The following is a 22,215-nucleotide window of genomic DNA, read 5'->3' on the forward strand; positions in this document are numbered from 1 at the left end:
TACCGCTTTGTAACTTTCCCAGATACTAAATGAAAAACTGACAAATTGAAAAATGTGACTACTACTTTCTATGTATTATTATTATGGCTTCCAGTAGACTTTTTCGAATGTAATTTTTGGTTATTTATTTATTATTACATGATGTTAAATAAAATATCTAAATTATGCTCATGTATTTTTTTTTTTTTTTTTTTTTTTTTTTAATTGTCTCAATCCTAAAATTCTAGGTGATGCAATGTGTTATATTAAATGTACATTTAATTTATTTTAATATTTTAAACTGGCACACAGCGCTTCCCTGTGGCCCTCTGTAGTAATGACTTTTTTATTTTTTATTACAACACACACCACCAGGTGGGGAAATGTTGAAAGTGCAGCTCCTTGAAGTGTTTTTAAAAGAGTTTTCTTCACACTACCTAACCTAGTATTAGGCAGCGTGCAACTGGACTGTTCTGGGGAGAACAGAAGGGTGACACCAAGTGGCTTTAATTACAATGAAAATGCACTTCAATTAGACATACAGTGGTATGTCATTGCCATGATAGAATTATGGAACGGGGGTGGGGTGGGGTGGGGTGTTATATGGTGACATAATAAGCATAGGGAAGCATTGTAAAGCACAGAGAGGTCTGGTAAAGCACAGGGAAGCATTGTAAAGCACAGAGGGAAGCATTGTAAAGCACAGAGAGGTCTGGTAAAGCAGAGGGAAGCATTGTAAAGCACAGAGAGGTCTGGTAAAGCACAGGGAAGCATTGTAAAGCACAGAGAGGTGTGGTAAAGCATAGGCAAGCATTGTAAAGCACAGAGAGGTCTGGTAAAGCATTGTAAAGCACAGACAGGTCTGGTAAAGCATAGAGAAGGTCTGGTAAAGCATATTTAAAAAAACTAACCATGATAAACTAACCCTTACACAAGCACAAGTTTCCCCATAGTCAAAGCATAAGAAAAGTCTCATAAAGCACAGTGAAAGCGTTGTAAAGAACAGCAAGCTATAGTGAAGCATATTTAAAAACAGGACAAACCAGGGTAAGCTATGTTAAATACAGAGTTTATAACAAAAGCATGGAAAAAAGTTGCAAAATTGACCGTGGTAAAATTAGAAACATTTTACACATTTGTTCTAATTCCAGTTCCATTAAAACACCTTTATTTGTCACTTCTTAGAAGGAAATAACTAATATATATATTTTTTTAAGTACCGGTACATATTTCCCAAACTTGCAATGCGATTTCTATCTATCTATTTCTATCGCTGTTGTTATGTGTATGAATCTTGCATGCATTTTGTATTCATATTCTGCACGCCGCGATTATTGGCGTAATTCAATTGCAACTTCACCAGAAACACACGATCGTTTACCACGCTCCCCCTCTGGCGGTTATTACCGCAAAAACACATTGAGCGGACAAAAAAAAAAAAAGGTGCAACATCACCGAATGTATGTAAGGGTTCAGGATACATTTAAAGTTGCACAGCAAACGTATCAGCGACCTGAGCTATTTTTAAATTGCATTTCAGCTTGACAAGCAAGCAATGACATATATGTTCTATTCAACAATAACGCTTAGCGTCGCTTGAAATAAATCGCCTTTGTCAACCATGGGCTGCGCATGCGCACTCTCCGGTTTTGCGTTGTTTTTTTGTTTAGTTGTTTTTGTTGGGGGGGGGGGGGGATCTTGCGTAGGCTAAGCTTTGCAGAGCAGTGCTAACAGCGTATCCTGGTAAAACTTCGCAAATCCTGCGTTCGCCTTCCCAGTGGGATAAACGCGATGCCTCTCTCTGAGTCTGCGCAACGCTGCCGGGCAGTTTTTACGAAGTTTTCTGCATTCGGCTCATCGTACAAAGAAAAAAAACAAAAAACAACAAAACAAACAAAAAAAAAGGGAGTCGTTTTCCGTCGTCAAACTGGTACGGTAATTTTAAGCAAACATCAAAAACATTTTAAGTATTGTGCATGCTTTTGTAATTGTCATGCTCCCTAGGGATCCCCCCCCTATGAGGGGGGGTTTTTAAATAAATTTCGTTTGCACTGTCATAATCGTATCATAAACGCACGTGTACACTATACTAATGAGAAGGCACAGATTTTTTATATTATATATATATATATACTATCCATCTAATATCTTCTATATCTATATATATATAACTGCGTGTTGTAAGACGGGAAACTGACCAAGTAATTCTGAGCTCAGAAAATAAAACACAAGAAAAAAAGAAACAACGCAATCTGTTCTTTGTTTTGACAGACTAGAGGCGCTCCGTGGAGTTTCACCCTGCATTATCGCCCAGTTTAACATTTACAAAGAAGACTTTTTACTGGTGACAGGGAGTCATCATGACTAATGTACAAGCTGATAAATAAATTCAGTCTTGTTAATATTTGTCTTCAAGTTGTGATATTTTATATATCAGAAACAGCACTATATATTGATATGACATTATTTCTGTTTGAAAGGGGTGTAAACGTTTCTTCATTTAGTATTTCTAGCGATTGATGAATAGCCTGTTGGATCCTGATTCTCCTTAGATAGAGAGAGGTTTGCTGTCTTTAAATGAATATGTACTTTATAGATATGTGCATATAATTCTCTCTCTCTCAGTAGATAGATAGATAGATAGATAGATAGATAGATAGATAGATAGATAGATAGGAGATAGATACAACCAACTTAAAAATGTTAACACTTATCTTCAGAACAGTTAGTCCAATTGTGATGAAACTTGGTACAGACATTCTTTACCACACTACTCTTGAGGTCCTGATTCTAGCAGTAAATGGGATGCCGTAGAGGGGAGGCAGGAGTTTGAATTAAAAAGACAGACCCGAACTGCTACCAGGTAACTGCAGTGACAGCCGTCAAGTGAGCCCCCTCGCCCATGTCTGGTTTCCCTGCAGACAGAGCGCTGGTGAAACAGGAGGCTGAACCGGACAGGCGAGGAGAGAGGCAGCATGTCAGCGTTTCACCAAGCCAACAGCAGCAGCGCGGTCCGAGCCAAGCAGCTGTACAAGAAGAGGAAGTCTCGCTTCTCCTACAGCGAGATCAAGGTGCTCCTGGAGGAAGTGCGCAGGAACAGGCACATCATTTTAGGCGAGTGATGCTTTGCTTAAAATTTTACATTTCTGCTTAAAGGAAAAACTCAGCCAGGACCACACTTTGATTATCGAATTAAAACAGTCGGCTGAAGCCTGCGTGGCAGCGTTTGGAATCCCTTGGTTTTGAGTGCAGGGGCTCCTGTTTCGTAGCAGTTTCACCCATTCCAGGTTTTACTACAAGCCTGATTAGCCCCAGTACATCTTCTTACTGTTACACCACTGACCCTACCATGCCCCCTGTGTACGAATTACAAGTGTACTAAAAAGTGACAAACACACAATAATAATCACTGGTACAAATGGGGTCACTAAAAATGATTGAAAACACAAGAATAATGATCAGTATAAAACACGGTGTGGAACTACGAATGATTCAGTTTGGAAAGGTGTGTAACTGAACTGCAAATCGATCAATTACATGGTACAGTCACAAGTACAGCTGCGAAGGGCGTGCCAAGGTTCGACCGCAGTTCAATCGGAATTAATTACACAATTCCAGATTAGAATTGAACCCAGGTCTGGTCTCCTCTTCTCCCTCCCGGCTCCAGGCAAGTTTAACCACGGCGTGCCGTCGAACCTGAAGAAGCGCACGTGGGCGGACATCACGGCCCGGATCAACGAGGTCAGCCAGTGCCCGCGGGAGATCATCGAGGTCATCAAGAAATGGTCGGACATGAAGTGCGACGTGAAGCGACGGCTGGCGGCGAGGTGCGAGGGGGCTGGCGAGGGACCGGACGAGCTGACCCCAGTGGAGTCCATCGTCCACCAGATCCTGCAGCTCACCGGCACGCGGCAGCGCCACCCGCCCCAGCCCCGAGCCTCCTCCCTGGGCAGCGGACTCGGCGCCAGGGACCGAGAGGAGCCGACTGCAAGCGCCGCTTCAGTCGGTCTTCCTGTGGCTGAGGGTTTTGTCACAGGCCTGCCCGAGACGCCGCTGCCTCTGCTCTTGTCTGCACAGGACCCAGCCCCAACTCCCATGTACTGCATTGCATCGCGTGAGTCTGACTTAGGGTTTTAAAAAGGACCTAGAGCTACAAATGCGTGCGCAGTTATTCCAACACCTCACTGCTGCTGCAGCTCAGCGTGCAAAATCAAACCACTGGAACTGAAAATCCGGGAAAATTGTAACAAGAAGTTAATTGAGGACTTTGACGGGCCACAAAAAAAGAAAAAGGAAGTCTCACAAATGGTCAAATGCATGAGACTTTTTAGAAGTTGTGCAAGATGCCTAACTAAAGCACAAAGTGGTCTAACTTTCACACAGCAGTGCCCGTTGTTTCTGTACCCCAGATTATGTAGCGGACATGGACAGCCTCACTCCCAGAGGTTTTCATGCACTTATGTATCTAAAGGACATACATGACAAATCTAATAAAATGTGGACACGACTGTACTTAATTCTTTCTTTATTGTGTTTCCAGGGCAAGAATCCACCGCATCCTCTTATGAGCTACAATATGAAATCCAGACTATTGATGGTAATGCTTTTCTTATAAATGCATTGTATGTATGTATGTATCATAGCTATATTTTTTAGTTAACTGTAAAACAAACATTAGAAACTACATTTTTTTAAAATCTAAAAGAAACTAAGTTGAATTTAGTTCGTTTCTTTTAGTATTTCTATCTCAGAATGGATATTATTATTATTATTATTATTATTATTATTATTAATAATAATAAACTATGGGTTTTTCATTTTTTAACCAGTTAATAAATAACGTCAGTCCAACTATGGCAAGTTACCTGCTTTCACAGCATCATTCAATCAAAACACATCAAACCAGAAAACGCTCACTGTGCGCAAATCACACGCAGTGAAAGAATGACAGCTGCCCTTGTCTTCTGCTTTCAGATGAGGACGTGAAGTCGATCGATTCAGCAGGGGAGGAGATCGGAGCCGAAGAATCGGGAACCCCCCTGCCCTCGTCCTCCGCGCCCCCTGCTGAGGAGGGCACCCCTCTCCTAGGGGGCTCACAGAGAAGGGGAGCCCCCAACCCCCGCCCCAGCCTGGCCCCCCGGGGCGGTGCGAGCATGCGCAAGGAGATCATGCGCAACGCAGCCCAGAGCGTGCAGGAGCAGCGCTCCTCCAACGAGCTCCTGCGGTCCGTGTCACGCTCCCTGGAGCTGCTCTCCGAATCGCTGCAGGAGGCAGTGGAGACGCAGCAGGACTTCGTGCGCGACTCCCTGGCACTGCAGAGGGAGTCCTTGCAGGTGCTGCGGGACTTTGCCAGCGCCGCCCTCACAACCTTGCAGGAGAAGCTGAATGGGCACCCCCTCCCACGGCGCTGACACACGCTCCTCACCTCGAGCCACCCGCCGAACAGGGGCTGCAAACCCAGCGCTAGCGCTGCTGCTGCTGCCGCCGAGTCCTGGGCTTCTGTTTGTTTAGTTGTATAATATTGGAATGATCACAACCCAGGATTGGACAACTGGGAAAACATTTCGGTACACCCCTTTGCAAATGACTTTCAATTTTCTTCCTTTCTCTTGTTCGCTGACCGAGGCTTTTACATAGCGTTAAACGCATTGCTTATAAAAAAAAAAAAAAAAAAAAAAAAAAAAAAAAAAAAAGTTTACAAGACTGGAAAATGTTAATTATCTTTATTTCTGCTGTTTCTAAAACTATGTGACTGTTTGAATCGCTTGATTTTTATTTATTTGTTTATTTTTCTGTAACAATATACACCGATACAGTGCTCACCTGTTACAACGTCACAGTGCGGAATCAGTTATAACACAGCAGGGTCTCATTTGCTCCATAATGCCTTTACAGTAACCCTTTTATATAGAGGTGGAACACAAACAGCACAGGCTTGCGCTATAGGGTTATAAGAGCTGAGCAGTGTGTGTGTATAGACACACACACACACACACACACACACACGTAATTTATTTTGCATTATTTATTAAAAATAGCAATACAATGTTGCTCCATAAACTTTTGTTGTTTTTTCTAGAGCTGTTCAAGTTTGATGTTCGGACTCTCTGGTTCTGTTTACTGCTATGGAAACACTTTGCACGGGCTGGTTCATCCATTGTCTTCACAGCAGGAAGGGCCTGCGCCCTCTCCTTTGGGTTTGAGCTGGCTGTGCACATCCACACGGCAGAGAAAGCTGCACTTACTGATATGAGGAGACATGTCATTTCAAGGGCAAGTTGCCATGACTTTGAGAAACATTTCTTTAAAACGGCGCCCACACACACACGCCTCGCTGCCTTTGCCTGTTCAGCCTGGGAACTTTGACAAAGCCTGCCTTGTAAATGCTTTTGTGTCCAGGCCGGTAGGGTCGCTCAGCGGCTTTAAGATAGTAAGTCTATTTCTGAAGGCAATACAGGGAGTGCAATGCTATACACATTAACGTCTAATTTCAATACAACTTCCATTTGCAATAGCCTATCTGCCCACAGTAACGGTAACAAAATATATATGAACGAATTTAAACCTACTTGCACGGTTTCTGCTTTAGCTCCCCTGTTGACAGCACCGCACGTGCCTTCCCCACCGGCGTTGATGCACATTCCGTGATTGACAGCCCCGAAGGACGAATCGGAAGAAAGCAGAGGAATAGATTCGCTAAATTGACCAATCGGGATTAACCAAGGAGGGGCAATTATGGAGACTGATGTAGTGAAAAAGATAAGAGGCGGGTCAGGTGTTTGTAATTAAATTGTATTATTTTATATATTTTCGATGCGTTTTAAACAGTTTCTTAAATGTTACTGTCGTGCAAATGGCGGGCACTTGGTTATTTTGCACGTTGAAGGACCGTGCATTACCTACAGTGCCGTGTTTATTTGCTGGTTTACCAAAAGGTTTGCAAAAAAATAAATTAAAATGCATTTCAGGCTTCTCTTCTCTCGACTTTAGAAAAGCATTTGACAGTCCCGCTTATATTGCACGCAAATGTGAATCTGTTGATTGCAAATGTCAATCAACTTACCACACAGCAAGCGCCTTGCCACATCCCGAGTGAACTTCATGCATTCCCAGCGACAGAATCTGCAGCCAGGGAAACACGAACTGTCAAACATCTATTTTAACAACCGTGGCGGATCTTAACACCGCAGCTCTATGACTGCATTAACCCAGCAGGGGTGACCCCTCCTGCCCTCAGGATTAATCAAGCCTGTATCCTGTGAACAGAAGATTGCTCTAGTGCAGTACCGTACACAGGAGGGCAGCAATGTTATATCTACCACAGCGACACAAGGCTAGATAAGGGGGGGTTGTCTGTTTTGTGCTCAAACCCAAGTATACTGTTATACTCTTTAACTTCTCTTTCACTATATCTATCGTCCTGATAACTCACCCTCATATTGTTTACCGCAAAAGTCAAGTCTGAATGTAACGACGCATAAGTAAACAGCCCAATTTCTACTCAAAGAAATGTGCTTGGTGCGTAATGGGTCAGGTATAAGCATCCATTACTCTACTAAATGATAGTGCTGCGGAATCTTCTATGGGTTTAAAGTTTTCCTGCAGATAACAGGAATTAACCTGTATCACTTAAACAAAAAACAAAAAACAAAACCAAGACATATAATAAATAGGGGTTCCTCTCAGGGCCTTTCTCCGCGTCTTCAGTACCGCTTCGGGGCAGTTTCGCAGAACTGTGTACAAAACAAACCTTTTACAGTTTCGCAGAACTGCGTACAAAACAAATCGTTTAAGCTTAAGCTGTCCTGCGTGCAGCGATGAGGAACAGGTAACACTGTGCTGATAACAGTGAAGAGACAATGTGACCGGGTGAGCGAAAGTACAGCGTGTGCTGCACCATTACACCGAAAAATACGCGCGTCAGTCGCCTGGTGGTTACCAGTCTTGAGGTCCTGGAAGCTAGCGTTTGAAAAATTAATCTAATAAAATATTTTCCCCCAATTACCGGCTAATACAGATGCACTCTACTCCACTGTTTAACACGAATACACCTGATTCTTATATCTAATCGTGCGGTTATTGTGATGCGGCACAGCCAATCGAAATCCCATTCCATTTCTAATCACCTTTTTCAAATCAATTCCCAATTGCTATTGCAACAAAATCATCGATCAAAATTGCAATGAGCAGAGTTCAGTTGAAAAAGAGCTTCTCACAGTGGCAACAAATAACATACATCGCAAGTCATTGTTTGTTTGTTAAGTCAATTAAATTGGCTTGAAATGAAAAGCAGCTGAACAATCGGCACAGTTGTCTGACGAGTCTGTAAAATCTGCATTCCAAATTCCTTCCAAGGAGTCGCAGCTGAGAACTGATTTTGAAAAGGAAAACGAAATTGAAAAGCAAGCTTCCACCCTCGACCCCCGTGCACAGCTTGTGGTCTTGTCTGTAGAGTCGATCGCATCCTCTGATATAGCGGTCACCCACTCTGTTCTTTATAGTCAAACCCTGCTGAGCTGTGCATAGTAAAAGGGGCACGCTTGGGAGAAGCTGTATTGACAGTTCATGAGAACGTTTGATCTTCACAGGTGCCCATACTCTGGCAGGAGTGCAGGATCACGCTGTCCTTGTCCAGGCTCCATATCCAGTCAGAAGCAGAGAGTGGATTTGCACAGAGGCACGGCGCAACATGAGGAGCTTACTGGTAAAGGAAAACGCAGCATTTACTGAAATATTACACTTAAAAAAAAAAAAAAAAAAAAAAAAAAAAAAAAGTTTTGCTGTAACTTGCAAAACGACATGAACGTTAGATACCAGAACGATGACACGAAACCTATATTATTTATATTTTACTTTTCGTTGAATTTTTTTCGTAAATTTACCTACTAAAAAGCATATATATATATATATATATATATATATATATATATATATATATATATATGTGTGTGTGTGTGCGCGCTCAATTGTGTCAAACTTCTAAACAAACTGTTTTGCATTTACTGAAACTTTTTTACTAAAATGCTCATAAAAACAGTTTCTCCGAATATTAGCCTCAGTTATGAGTAAAGGATGCTTGTAATGCAATCTGAAGTACTTACTTGACACCACTGTGCAAAACTATTGTTCGAGTTAAACCTTTGCTTTCTAGAAGCTATTGCCGTGTGTTGAAGTCCTGTACTAAACAGCCGTGCTGTTTAAAGATTTACACAAGGCATGGGAAATGGGAAAGGTGCAGTAAGTGTGTCTCCTGTGTTAAACGTTTTAGAGTGTGTTTTTTCAAGCAGTTTTGGGTTGTTGTTTTTTTGTTTTGTTTTTTGTTTCTGGTTTTTTTCAGCTTGTCGGGCGTCCCCTGAAAAGGGAATGCTGAAGCTTGTGACTCCCACACGTTACCCGTCAACATTTAGCAATAGCCAGGCAGGGAACTTGGCTGCTTAGCCTGGAACAGAATACAACGGTCCCGCCCCTTTAACTTTCCCCCAGCCTGATTGGTCGGGTAACGTGGACGTGATTGGCCCACGAGCCTGTCCGTCCTAACTGTTGTGTTGTTTTCATTCTTGCCGGCTGACCTTGACACTTGTTGAAACCCAGTCTTAAAGAGCCAGGAACCACATTTCTAAAGACAACTTTATTTAATTTTCAAAGATTTATTTTTAAATGCTTTGTGTTTAATTTCGGTGCTCCACGAATTGCTGCTGGAACCTGGGGGTGGGGGTGGGAGCAGTTCAGTCTCCATGCCTCAAGCCTGCCCTGGACTGAAGGGAGTGGGAGTCTCTGTGCCTCAGCCTGCCCTGGACAGCACCCTTTCTCCAGTTCAGTCCATGCCTCAAGCCTGCCCTGGACTGGAGGGAGTGCCCTTTCTCTTAGGGGGGGTGAGGGAGCAGTTCAGTCTCCATGCCTCAAGCCTGCCCTGGACTGAAGGGAGTGCCCTTTCTCTTGGGGGGGAAGCAGTTCAGTCTTCATGCCTTTAGCCTGCGTGATTACTGATTACCAGGGGTCCTGTTTTTGCTTTTAATTCAGGTTCTCTGTTGATGTTTAGGTAATGAAATTGCACTTGCGTGTACTTTTTATAGCTTCTAGATTTTCCTGCCCAGATAGACAATACGTTGTGAATAAAACATTGCGTACAGGAACTATTCTTTGACCTTGCATTTGTGTAAGCAGTGATAACCAGGGCTAGAAACACTACAGTTTAGGGGGAAATAAATAAAACACCAGTGTTGGATCAAAATAATAAAATAGCATAAAATACAGCATATCGTATTTTTATGTATATGTTTTATTTATTTTATACATAACTATATATAATATATATATAACCTGGCAATAACAATAAAAATATCTATATTATAAATATATCCTATATACGTATGTGATATATACACACTATATCTGTCTGTCTGTCTGTCTGTCTGTCTTTCGTCAGGGTTTGCAGAGGCTGGCGTTTCGCTCCTTTTCCTCGACAGCAAAGAACCAATTGAAGAACAAAGTTCCGGAGAACCAGAAGTTATTCCAGGTAACCCCTCCCTCCCCACTCTGAGCTGTATCACCAGTGTTGTTTAAAATGTGAAGCGCAGTACAGAGCCACTAAAAGAATCTCGGCGCTTTGAGGGGAGGAGGACTTGAAAGGCGCTATACGAGCGAAACGCTGGCATTGTGTCTCTGCGTGCGCTTTTGCGCAGCTGTACTGTGCAGTGGAAGCAGGCATAAGGGTCGACTATTTAGTTTAAAAAAAAAAAAAAAAAAAAAAAAAACATTTATCCCAGCTAACAGTGTTTTGGGGTGTTGCAGGAGGATAACGGGCTCCCGGTCCACATCAAGGGAGGGGTGGTGGACGTGCTGCTCTACCGCTTCACTATGGCCATCACGCTTGGAGGTAAGTGCGCGCTTTTCTAAAAGCGCTTCACAAGGTCTTGTGTTCCCGTGTTGGCGGCTGTTTGAGTCTGGTCTGTGAAACCATCCCAAAGCGATGTAATTGTTACAAAAGAAAAAATGAAATACTTTCACAGTACATTTTTCTGGGAAATATTTCCAAACGTCTCTAGATTTTTTCTTTAATGTATTTTTTGTACTTTTAGGAACTGGGTTTTCCCTTTATTGGCTTCTAGCCGCCTCTCAGCCCAGGAAGAAGTAAGAGAGGAAACGAGAGTCCAGACAGCACCTCTCTTCAGTGAGAATCGAGAGGACTTTCAGTACCTCATATCTACCGAACTACAACATGCCACTCACTGGACCTTGTAACAAACGTAATCATGAAATAAAAAACACAGAAATAAAACATTATGTACGGAATTCAGTGTTTTTAATATACATGTCTTAAAAAAAAAAAAAAAAAAAAAAAAAAAAAAAAAAAAAGCTTTCTTTGTTTCGTTTTACACCAATTTTGAATAATTGGGAGGCGGATCGAGTGAAATAGGTATTCACGTAAACCAATGAGCTGCTATGCAAAAGTCTAACAGTGACACTTTGTGGTTAAACGCGGAACATGCTCAGGCTTCAAGAAGTCAGAACGTATTTATTCCACCTATTCTTTCCTTCATCGGGGATGAGAATAAGAGTCCAATTGCAGAGCAGGTTGATCCATACCTGGTTTTACTACACCATGGCTGATCAGGCTTGAATTAGAAACTGGAATGGTTGAAACTGTTGTGCAATAGGGGGGAGGGGGCTGACAAACAGCTGATTTGCCCAATCTAATTCAAGCTACCTGTACCAAAACCTTGGAACTGTTCTGTTACAGTTCAAGGAGAAGACAAAGAAAAACCCCTTGGGTGCCTATCCTCCACCTCCTGCCTACTCTGGTGTCAAAAACAGAAAACACTTTATAGACAGAGCAGGTCCAGACCATCCTGACAACTAACATTCTGAAATGCAAAAAACTGCAATTCCCAGACAGGAAAAATAAAAAAAATAAATAAACAAATGCTTTTTTGATCATTTATTAGAACTAAGACTTCAATTATTTTTTTAAATGTACATTTACAAGATTAACAATATACAACTACCGTATATATATATATTTTAATTAATCATTAGCTGAAATAGCCCGTGAACATATCCGATGTATTCTGTTTCTATAAACTGATTTCATGTGTCCATCGATCTAAGAGAAGCAGCGATCATCACAAACCCGAGCAACTGTTTCTTCACTGCTTTCACTCCAAGTGGTGAATCAGTTTGATGGACGCCAGCGACACCCGATTCCTGTTGGGAACTACTTCAACCTGCACACGCAAGAAAACATTCAGAGAGCCTAATTCGAAGTCTGTAGCTAGAGGGATCGTTCCGTGTACACCCGACCAAACTAATAGAAAATGAAGCAGGGAAACTAGCTGAAACTAAAGGGGGAGGATTATCCAAAGCACAGATTAAAAAAATTGTGTGCTGCATCAAATTTTACCTTTTAAATAATAATAACCCTAAACACAGCTCTATACTTATGGCTAGGGTGAATTTAGCTTGAATACCAGTACAAAAGTCTACAAACTTTATATATTAAATCTGGTAACGTTCGACTACTAGAAACAAACGCAATGTGTAACAGACATCAGCCCCCTTTGTACTTTGAAAGATCTATCAAGTCAATTAATCATATCCGACTGGAGGTGAATGGAAAGCTTATAACTGCGAGCTCAATAAAGACCCAATGGACAGGGGTAATGATACCAGGTCTCTGTGTTCCTGAAACACTGCTTTTCTTAAACCTGCGGACTGCTCTATCAAATGAAGCGAATGCTCAGCAGGTGTTCAACATCCATCTTCTCCAAAGACTGAAAAAATAAAAATAAAAATAATTAAATTTCCAGCACCTTCAGATGAGACGTAAAACCGAGCTCCTATTGGAAGCGACTCTGCAGCAGCATTCGTTGATGCATAGTTCACCCCCTAGTGTCTAAGTCGCTTTGGATAACAGCGTCTGCTAAATGACTAAAGTAATAATATTATTATTATTATTATTATTATTATTAATAATAACAACCGAAACGTCTGTACCTTTTTGAACTCTTCAAACGAGATGGCGTTGTCTCCGTCCAGGTCGGCCTCTTGTATCGTCCGGTCAGTGATGTTCTCCAGCTGTTCCTCCGTTACCTGCACCCCCACCATCATACGCAGGATCTGCCGAGCACACATAGTGACAACAGAGCCATCCCCAAACCCTGTACCCAACCGATCACACACTGAACAGAGCCATCCCCAAACCCTGTACCCAACCGATCACACACTGAACAGAGCCATCCCCAAACCCTGTACCCAACCGATCACACACTGAACAGAGCCATCCCCAAACCCTGTACCCAACCGATCACACACTGAACAGAGCCATCCCCAAACCCTGTACCCAACCAATCACACACCGAGAGGACAGCCACACCCTAACCCTGTACCCAACCAATCACACACCGAGAGGACAGCCACACCCTAACCCTGTACCCAAATGCACTTTGTAGAGGGTATCACACCTCTGATTTTAAAAAGGATATGTTCAAGACCCAAAAACTATGCTGAATTATATGGCATGCCAGTAGAGGCGCTGGATTACAGGTTTTACTGTACACTACTGTACCAGCACCACAAACAACTAAACAAAACTAAGGATCTAAATCATCTGCAGCATTGCTTTTTTCTGGCTTTGTTTTACCTGTAAAAGCTCATAGTTTGAGATCTTGCCATCTTTGTCCTGGTCGTAAAGCTGGAAGGCAACTGAAATATAAAACAGTAATTAAAAAAAAAAAAAAAAAAAACACACACACAGGGCAAAGACAAGTGATCCTGATGCTATGAATTGATGTCCGAACTGAAAGCAGGAGTCTGGTACATTAGTATGCAAGTTTACCACATCAGCATGGCCCTGAACAAAGACAAACGCAGGGTCTCGTGAAAGACGCTGTGTGACACTCATTGGACAATTCAAAGCCAAGTGGATTCACGCTCAATTCTCAGAAGTCAGATGCCAGTGCATAGTTCTCGGGTACTGTTTGCATTAGCTGCTTTTCTCAAGCTTTGTCCCATCTCGGAACACCACTCTGAAGGCATGACAATGAAGGGCAGTACATACAGAACGATGGATGGACACACACACACACATATATATATAGCTGATGCATAGTTCACACACCCTAGTCTCGTATCTTGTAAAGCGCTTTGTGATGATGGCCCACTATGAAAGACGCTATATAAAAAGAAGAAATTTTCAGTAGGCCGAGACTCACACATGAGCTTGTTAGTCCTGCTGTTGATGGGCTCCGGAGAGTTGAGTTCCTTCTTCTGGCTCTCCTCCACTGGTCGGAAGCAAGCCAGGGTCCGAACGAACGAGTTGAAATCTATCAGATCCATCCTGCCAGTGACGAGAACACACAAGCATTAAGACAGGCAACTCCTTACAGTGCTTACTGTGCTCAATGGCTGAAAACAACCTCTTTTGCGAAAGGCGGTGCATTTTATTACAGCACAATGAAAATCTTTACACTATTAATTCAGCAGCAGAGTGTCAGAACACTGAAATAAAACAAGAGGCTTACCCATCAGGAAAGAAAGCATTGATGATTCTGTCACCTAAAGGGTTAACAGCGAGCTCGCTGATAGTCTGAAAATCAGCCCGGCTGAAAGCAGAAACGGCAACATTATACAAACAACAGCGTTTCAATCTTCAAGAAGATAAAGACGTCAGACCAGCCAGACTGTAACTGGTTAGAACTGCACTCAGCCCATCCCTGCAATGGGTCCAGTCTCATTGTTATTAGGTAAACTGTCTGGCAATTGAAGTTGATTGTATTTTTTACAAACAATGCCCCCAGATATATTCAGGAGCTGGTGAAGCGAAGGTCAACCATTTGTTTTCCTCTCTTACAAGGGTTATGTTAAAAGGACAAAAAAAAAAAAAAAAAAAAACAAGAGAAACCGCTTCCTTCTGGGAGTCAAAAGAGATGTCTGCTAATATTCCAGTTCTCATTGACTACAGATGGAAACGAGACTCCTATTGCATAGCAGTTTCACCCAGTCCAGGTTTTACTAGGAGCTTGGTCAGCCAGTGTGTCTAGGTAACAAGCTCAGGGAGTCCCCCAGAATGACCTTATAGATCATCCAAATAACCAATCTCTCTCTCTCTCTCTCTCTCTCTCTCTCTCTCTCTCTCTCTCTCTCTCTCTCTCTCTCTCTCTCTCTCTCTCTCTCTCTCTCTCTTCCTCTCTCTCTCTCACACTCACTCAACCTGAAAGTGGATAAGGAAATGGCTGGACTCACCTGAGCAATCCTTTGTCATCTTTATCCAGGGAGTGAAAACGGCTGTACAGATGGCAGACATGAGAGGAGGAGACTGGGGGAGAAAAAAAACAAAACAGCCATCATTGATCTTTAGTACTTAATATGTGCTGGCAAAGACCGGGGGGGGGGGGGGGGGGATAAACTACCAACTTTATATGTAACTCCTTTTGAAAAACCAGAAATTAAAAAATACACCTTTTAATCAACCTGAAAAAAAACGACCCATATTTTAGATCGCTTGTTTTAAACACTCAAAGAATCTCTCCCTGCGCTCCTGCACGGCGGCGAGTTTAAACCAACCACCAAAACGCATCAGCGGGTTTCCACTTTGGGCAACTAAACCCAACTAAAACCTTTTTTGTGCGCGGATGATCGCGCTAAACAAGTGCCCGGCTTCAAGTCAAACCCCAGTGCCCTACGCAAATAATCAAGTTCAGTATTTATTTTATTTTTAACTGGACAACACCACATTGGTGTACACTAATATATAACTTGGTGTACACTAATATATAACGCTTCTCTTGGCATCATCAGTTTAACTACCGTTTTGTTTGTAGGAATGTATGTATATATGCGCTTATCTAGCTTGTTCATTTTGGAGAGCGATGGATATAAATATATCTTTGTCATTATGTGGTTGAATATTTTAATATACGTTAAAAATTAACGTGCATATAAGCATTGAGTTCACGTAGTTTGGTTCCGCGTAAAGTGCGCTGCGTTGAGATAAATGGCTTTGCGAGGGAGCCCGAATCTTCTCTTTTCCCGACGGTGAAAAGCATTTCAATTCACAGAACACACAACGAACAGGCTTCAGATGGATTTTTTTTTCCTGGATGCGACAGATGATATAATTCTTTTTAATAGGAGGTCGAAGCAGAGACTAAGAAAACCCGCCCGGTCGGTTCTCTTTTGAAACCTTAAACGTAAACTAGAATCACACCGAACTAATATATATCTATATATACAGTACTAGTTACTAATTCCAAGTGTAACTAAGCAGATTCATTTATAAAGCAGCATCACTATCTAGAAGGTACGTTTAGAGCAGACCTTTAACTCCGGTTTACAACTTGCATGTACGACCTTGACAATTTGCTTTATTTTATTTATTTTTTTTTTTAAACTCAGAATTACAGTTTATAGCTTGTATTATGCCTTTAATATTCGGACTTCGTTTTAATCAGTATTGGTTGTTATGTATGTCTTCTTACTCGATAGACAGACTTGAAAAAACGACGTTAAGACTTAGAGAACAGTAAAGGAATTAATTTAGAACAGGCGTGAAATATAACATTTTGTTTACTACAAAAGTTGTGACAAATGTTGATTTGAGCGAGATACTCAAAAACCAAACGTTGACTACAGTAGGAGTTTGTATTCAATTCTTGTTCTTACGCAAGACCGTGCCAAGTCCTCAGTAGTTAGGGTTACTTCAACGACCCTCTTTATACCTTCGTCTACGCAAAATCTTTCATTTAAATAAAACAAACCGTTTAATAGCAATATCGTATATTTGCAGAACAAATCTGTTCTATACCAGGGGTTCTCAAACTCGATCCTGGGGACCCCCTGTGGCTGCTGGTTTTCATTCCAACCCAGCCCTCAATTACTTAACTAGACCCTTAATTAAACTGATAATTTGCTTAATTAGACCTTTTTACTTGTTTCCAGCTCTTAAACAGTTGCAGTTCAAGTTACTTATCAAATGTTACAGCTAACTTGAAATATGCAAACTGTTCAAAGCCGAAAATGAGTAAAAGGGTCTAATTAAGCACATTATCCGTTCAATGAAGGGTCTAGTTAAGTAATTGAGGGCTGGGTTGGAATGAAAACCAGCAGCCACAGGGGGTCCCCAGGACAGACTTCGAGAAGCCCTGTTTTATACCGAAGTCACCGTGCTAGCGGTATACAGCTCACAGACCCACACATCACATTACGCTTGGATGTAGTTTACATAAAAAAACTCACACCCAGTCTCAAGGATTAATTCCTCCACGTTATGGATCTTGGCAAGCGTCGAGCTGTTACAACCCATTTCAGAAACACCGGGTGCCTGGTTTATCGATCAGTCTGCAAAACTGCGCACCGGTCGATGGGTTTCAGAAACCTAGCCGCTTCTCAGAAGAAATCACTTTTTGGGGAAGGTGCGCGACAGACTTTAAACAGCTGACCACAGCATTTACCTTGACAGACGATAGAACTAGCCAATCACTGCACCCCGTCCGGGGAGACAAGGGTGGCCAATCAGAGATTAGGAAAGGACCCCGTTAAGAGTCATATTAATAATAATAGAGCCTATAACAAAGTGTGACTCCTTACTTTTAGTACCAGTGTCTGTAATTATTATTATTATTATTATTATTATTATTTATTATTATTATTATTATTATTAGTGGTATTATTGGTATATTGCATTATAAATTAAATGACTCTATCGACCATAGGTTACCCTTTACGAAATAAAGAATCAATCCGCTTGCTACAGGGATGGAAATAAGATCTCTATTGCGTAGCAGTTTCCCTCATTCCAGGTTTTACTACGAGCCCGATTAGCCCCAGTGTACAGGTAACAAGATCAGGTGTGTTATTAAACCAGGAACGGATCAAACTGCACTGTAATGGGAGGCTTATTTCCATCCACCTGCTATTTAAGAGTTTTAGCCCTACAACCTGCTTCATCTGCTGGTCATGTATATTATTGTTTTCAAACTGCCCTGTCAGACCAAGTGTTGAGGAATTCAACGCAAACCCAGGGCTGCCAATTCAAATGAAATACCCAAAGCTGTAGAGTTGTTTAATTAACAAGTATGTTTGTTACTTGTTTCATAATATTTTAAAATTGTGTCTTTCCTTTCACAATGGTGAGAATTGCAGGTTTTCTACATTGATACCATGGAGATATTTCCCTTGGAAAAGTGAAAAGTAAAGTTTCACAATCACTTTGCAGGTTTTCCCATGGTTATATTATATGTTTACCATAGTTTACTATGGTTTGCTTTTTTAAAAATGTTTCACCATGACTCGTTGTGCTTTACAATGCTTCCCTGTGCTTTACCAGACCTCTCTGTGCTTTACAATGCTTCTCTCTGCTTTACCAGACCTCTCTGTGCTTTACAATGCTTCCATATGCTTTACCAGACCTCTCTGTGCTTTACAATGCTTCCCTATGCTTTCCCACGCCTCTCTGTGCTTTACAATGCTTCCCTATGCTTCACCACACCTCTCTGTGCTTTACAATGCTTCCCTATGCTTTACCACACCTCTCTGTGCTTTACAATGCTTTACCAGACCTCTCTGTGCTTTACAATGCTTCCCTATGCTTCACCACCTCTCTGTGCTTTACAATGCTTCCATATGCTTTACCAGACCCCTCTGTGCTTTACAATGCTTCCCAATGCTTTACCAGACCTCTCTGTGCTTTACAATGCTTCCCTATGCTTTACCAGACCTCTCTGTGCTTTACAATGCTTCCCTATGCTTCACCACCTCTCTGTGCTTTACAATGCTTCCATATGCTTTACCAGACCTCTCTGTGCTTTACAATGCTTCCCTATGCTTTACCAGACCTCTCTGTGCTTTACAATGCTTCCCTATGCTTCACCAGACCTCTCTGTGCTTTACAATGCTTCCATATGCTTTACCAGACCTCTCTGTGCTTTACAATGCTTCCCTATGCTTTACCAGACCTCTCTGTGCTTTACAATGCTTCCCTATGCTTTACCAGACCTATCTGTGCTTTACAATGCTTCCCAATGCTTTACCAGACCTCTCTGTGCTTTACAATGCTTCACTATGCTTTACCAGACCTCTCTGTGCTTTACAATGCGTACCTATGCTTTACCACACCTCTCTGTGCTTTACAATGCTTCCCTATGCTTCAAACTAACTAACATGGCATGTTTTATTGGAACTGTACAGTCCGCGCTAACAACAACAAACGAGAACATAAAAATAATTTAAAAAATAAAAAAAAGTTTACAAATGAGAGGAGGCCATTCGGACCATCTTGCTCGTTTGGTTGTTAGTAGCTTATTGATCCCAGAATCTCATCAAGCAGCTTCTTGAAGGATCCCAGGGTGTCAGCTTCAACAACATTACTGGGGAGTTGGTTCCAGACCCTCACTATTCTCTGTGTAAAAAAGCGCCTCCTATTTTCTGTTCTGAATGCCCCTTTATCTAATCTCCACCCCTGGTCTTTGTTTCTTTTTTCAGGTCGAAAAAGTCATTTGGGTCGACAAAGAAGTTCCCACACGCCACCTGCTGGCCGTTTATAATATTACTCAATAAAAAAGAAAAACTCCTTGGTTTTCAAGCCACCGTCTGCACTGCCTTCAGAACAGTCTGTTAGGTTGTATGTTCCAAGAGGTTAAAAAGTTGACTTTACTGCAATCGTACTGGAGGATATACTTGGGAAAATACGTTCCTCAGAAATGAGACTTTTTTGTTTTTAATATTTATTTACTTTTTGCTCCGTACAGAAAAACACACATGTGTCTAATTATTCAATCCTTCATACAAATGACATCCTTCATTTAAATTTTGTATAGTAAATATGCATGCATTTAAGCTAGAATATATATAGGTATCCAGTTAAATTAGGAACTATGGCAACTGTATATATATATATTATATATATATATATATATATATATATATATATATATATATATATATATATATTATTATACGTCAGTTTAAATTTGTAACCGGTTTTTAGCATTTATATTTATGCAACGCAAATCTAAGAAAAAATGCATTTTTTTCATATTACACTTTCTGCAACCGTATCAGATATTTAATAAAATAAATAACACAGTGGTGGCCTCTTGCACGAATAATTAATTTGCTATTATGAAGAAAAAGAGAAAAAATCCCCACTTGGATAATAACACCGGTAAATACTATAAATGAATTACCAGCAATAGTTGCCATAGTTACCTAATAGCCGTAATGTATGCACTTTTAAGAAAAGCCTCGAGTTCTTGTAAACCGTGCCCACAGGAGCTAAGAAAACGCCCCAGCTGCCGAGGCGAGGTTTGCAAGCGCAGTATTTATTATGCTTGCACGAACAGAAATCGCGCTGCAACAAGCAAGCGGCCGGGACCGACAAACAAAAATCACGATTTAATATCAAGTGCGAATTCCACCCACAGGGACATCTCCGGTAAATCCGGTATGCTCTGTGCTAACATACGCAATTAAGAAAGTAAATAGATAGGAGAGAGAGAGAGAGAGAGAGAGAGAGAGAGAGAGAGAGAGAGAGAGAGAGAGAGAGAGAGGGAGAGAGGAGAGAGAGAAGAGAGAGATAGAGAGGGGACCTGCCATATGAGTTGTGTGCTTGCCGCCTAAGTCCTTCCCGCTGCACCTGCCAAGCCCTCGGCACCCGACAAACATACTCCCATATATCTCAATCTTCTTCATCTATTTCACTATCGAAATCGCTCGCTACCGTCCATCTCCTGCTTCTCTGCTGCTCTCCTCGTCTCTCTTGGCGAAAGTTGTTTAAAACCAAAATGGGTGGGGGGAGAGAGAGAGAGAGAGCGAGAGAGAGAGAGAGAGAGAGAACACTTGTCAGTGCATACAGTTAGGTATAGTGTTACTGCTGCAGTGCAATGGGATACAAGTCAATTATATTATAATATAATAGCAAATACGGGTTATTATAACAAATTTAACAGTCAGTGTACAACCAAACATAACAGTGTGCGTGTGTCAACAGCGAATGAAAATCACATCTCTCTCTCTCTCTCTCTCTCTCTCTCTCTCTCTCTCTCTCTCTCTCTCTCTCTCTCTCTCTCTCTCTCTCTCTCATTTACAAGCAGTGGAAGTTATATAAAGTAGTTCGTTTATGTCCTACTCTGTTTAAAATAAACACGGCAGAATGGTCAGAAAAAAAAAAAAATACAATAAAAAACAAAACCGGAAAGCTTGGCTTCGACGAGCAGAACTGCAGCGAAAAACCCCCTTCATAATTATGGTTATGCTTGTGTTTTATAAACACTTTAAATCATTCAGCAACTGCTTGGAATCTTGTTCCTTTATTAAAACAAACAAATATATATATATTGTTATTTCAAACAAAGCACTGTATATGTTCAAAGACAGCATGAAAACGTTTTATAAAAAGCTATGCTAATTTAAGACTTCCCATTTTTCTTTTGCTTTTGACAAGTCCCCAATGCTTATAAAATACACAGCCATCCCCAATCAACCTTAACTGCCTGGCAGCCTGTGCTATGAAACCCCAATTAACAAGGAGCTCTATCAAGCATTTGAGCTGTGTGGAGGGCGGATGGAAGGAGGGAAGAGTTTCAACTAAACCCGCTTTAATATTGACAACAAAACCAGAGCAGGCAGCTCCAGTAAGTACAGGCCTTGTGCTTTCTTTAAATCCACAGCCTTGATTTTTAGTGCCCCTAGGAATTTACCTAGAGTATTTCATTATACGTGCGAGGGGGTGAATTGGTTGTTTTAAATTTGATGCTGGTTTAATAAATGTCTTAGACCAGGGCTTCTCAAACTCGGTCCTGGGGACCCCCTGTGTCTGCGGGTTTTCATTCCAGCCCAGCTCTCAAGGAGGGGGCTAGGAGTCAAGACAGTAGCTGTACAAGCTGCACACAGCTGCTGAGCCAGCAAGCGATTGTTCAGGCTCTCTTTAATGAAAACGTGCCCTGGAACGAAGCCCAGCTGCAAACAGGACTGTCCTGAGAGAGAGAGCGAGAGAGAGAGGGGGGGGGGGGGGGGGGGGGAGTGAGGTGCCAAAAGAGAGGAGGAGGAGGAGAAGGAGGGAGCTGGAATAGACAGAGTAGATATGCTTTGAAAGTATGGCCTCGGGTTTAAGTAATGAATGTGCACATGTCATATCTGACATATTTGACCATATATATATATATATTTAAAAAAAAACTTTTTTGACAACTTTACCGCATTCATCATGCTGCATTTTGCCTGGCGTGTGTAAGAACAGCATTC

At 41.6% G+C, this 22,215-nt stretch overlaps 3 protein-coding genes across 3 annotated transcripts; 2 read left to right on the forward strand and 1 right to left on the reverse strand.

Moving 5' to 3' along the window:
• Positions 1-1,822: 1,822 nt before the first annotated feature.
• Positions 1,823-8,441, forward strand: LOC121303865 (nuclear apoptosis-inducing factor 1-like). The gene is made up of 5 exons (XM_041234707.1): positions 1,823-1,909; positions 2,901-3,093; positions 3,647-4,093; positions 4,520-4,576; positions 4,954-8,441. Exons 2-5 carry the CDS (start codon positions 2,955-2,957, stop codon positions 5,388-5,390), a joined length of 1,080 nt encoding a protein of 359 aa, XP_041090641.1. The 5' UTR covers positions 1,823-1,909; positions 2,901-2,954; the 3' UTR covers positions 5,391-8,441.
• A 135-nt stretch (positions 8,442-8,576) lies between these two features.
• Positions 8,577-11,262, forward strand: LOC121303870 (cytochrome c oxidase subunit 7A2, mitochondrial-like). Its single transcript, XM_041234718.1, has 4 exons — positions 8,577-8,683; positions 10,406-10,495; positions 10,771-10,855; positions 11,058-11,262. The coding sequence occupies exons 1-4, from the start codon at positions 8,669-8,671 to the stop codon at positions 11,111-11,113; spliced, it is 246 nt and encodes an 81-aa protein (XP_041090652.1). The 5' UTR covers positions 8,577-8,668; the 3' UTR covers positions 11,114-11,262.
• A 716-nt stretch (positions 11,263-11,978) lies between these two features.
• On the reverse strand, positions 11,979-17,378 carry LOC121303869 (calcineurin B homologous protein 1-like). The gene is made up of 7 exons (XM_041234717.1): positions 17,212-17,378; positions 15,220-15,292; positions 14,499-14,579; positions 14,190-14,314; positions 13,619-13,680; positions 12,973-13,095; positions 11,979-12,749 (listed from the first exon to the last, which is right to left on the reverse strand). Exons 1-7 carry the CDS (start codon positions 17,276-17,278, stop codon positions 12,699-12,701), a joined length of 582 nt encoding a protein of 193 aa, XP_041090651.1. The 5' UTR covers positions 17,279-17,378; the 3' UTR covers positions 11,979-12,698.
• Between the last annotated feature and the right edge of the window lie 4,837 nt (positions 17,379-22,215).

Source organism: Polyodon spathula, chromosome 35, assembly GCF_017654505.1.
Source record: "Polyodon spathula isolate WHYD16114869_AA chromosome 35, ASM1765450v1, whole genome shotgun sequence".
NCBI lineage: Eukaryota > Metazoa > Chordata > Actinopteri > Acipenseriformes > Polyodontidae > Polyodon > Polyodon spathula.

Coding starts and splice junctions, on each gene's coding strand:
- LOC121303865 (XM_041234707.1), top strand. CDS start 2,955: ATGTCAGCGTTTCACCAAGCCAACAGCAGCAGCGCGGTCCGAGCCAAG. Junction 3,094..3,646: donor GAACAGGCACATCATTTTAG/GCGAGTGATGCT, acceptor TCCCGGCTCCAG/GCAAGTTTAACCACGGCGTG. Junction 4,094..4,519: donor CATGTACTGCATTGCATCGC/GTGAGTCTGACT, acceptor TTGTGTTTCCAG/GGCAAGAATCCACCGCATCC.
- LOC121303870 (XM_041234718.1), top strand. Junction 10,496..10,770: donor AGAACCAGAAGTTATTCCAG/GTAACCCCTCCC, acceptor GGGGTGTTGCAG/GAGGATAACGGGCTCCCGGT. Junction 10,856..11,057: donor TATGGCCATCACGCTTGGAG/GTAAGTGCGCGC, acceptor TTGTACTTTTAG/GAACTGGGTTTTCCCTTTAT.
- LOC121303869 (XM_041234717.1), bottom strand. CDS start 17,278: ATGGGTTGTAACAGCTCGACGCTTGCCAAGATCCATAACGTGGAGGAA. Junction 14,580..15,219: donor GATGACAAAGGATTGCTCAG/GTGAGTCCAGCC, acceptor TTCTGCTTTCAG/CCGGGCTGATTTTCAGACTA. Junction 13,096..13,618: donor CAAACTATGAGCTTTTACAG/GTAAAACAAAGC, acceptor TGTGCTCGGCAG/ATCCTGCGTATGATGGTGGG.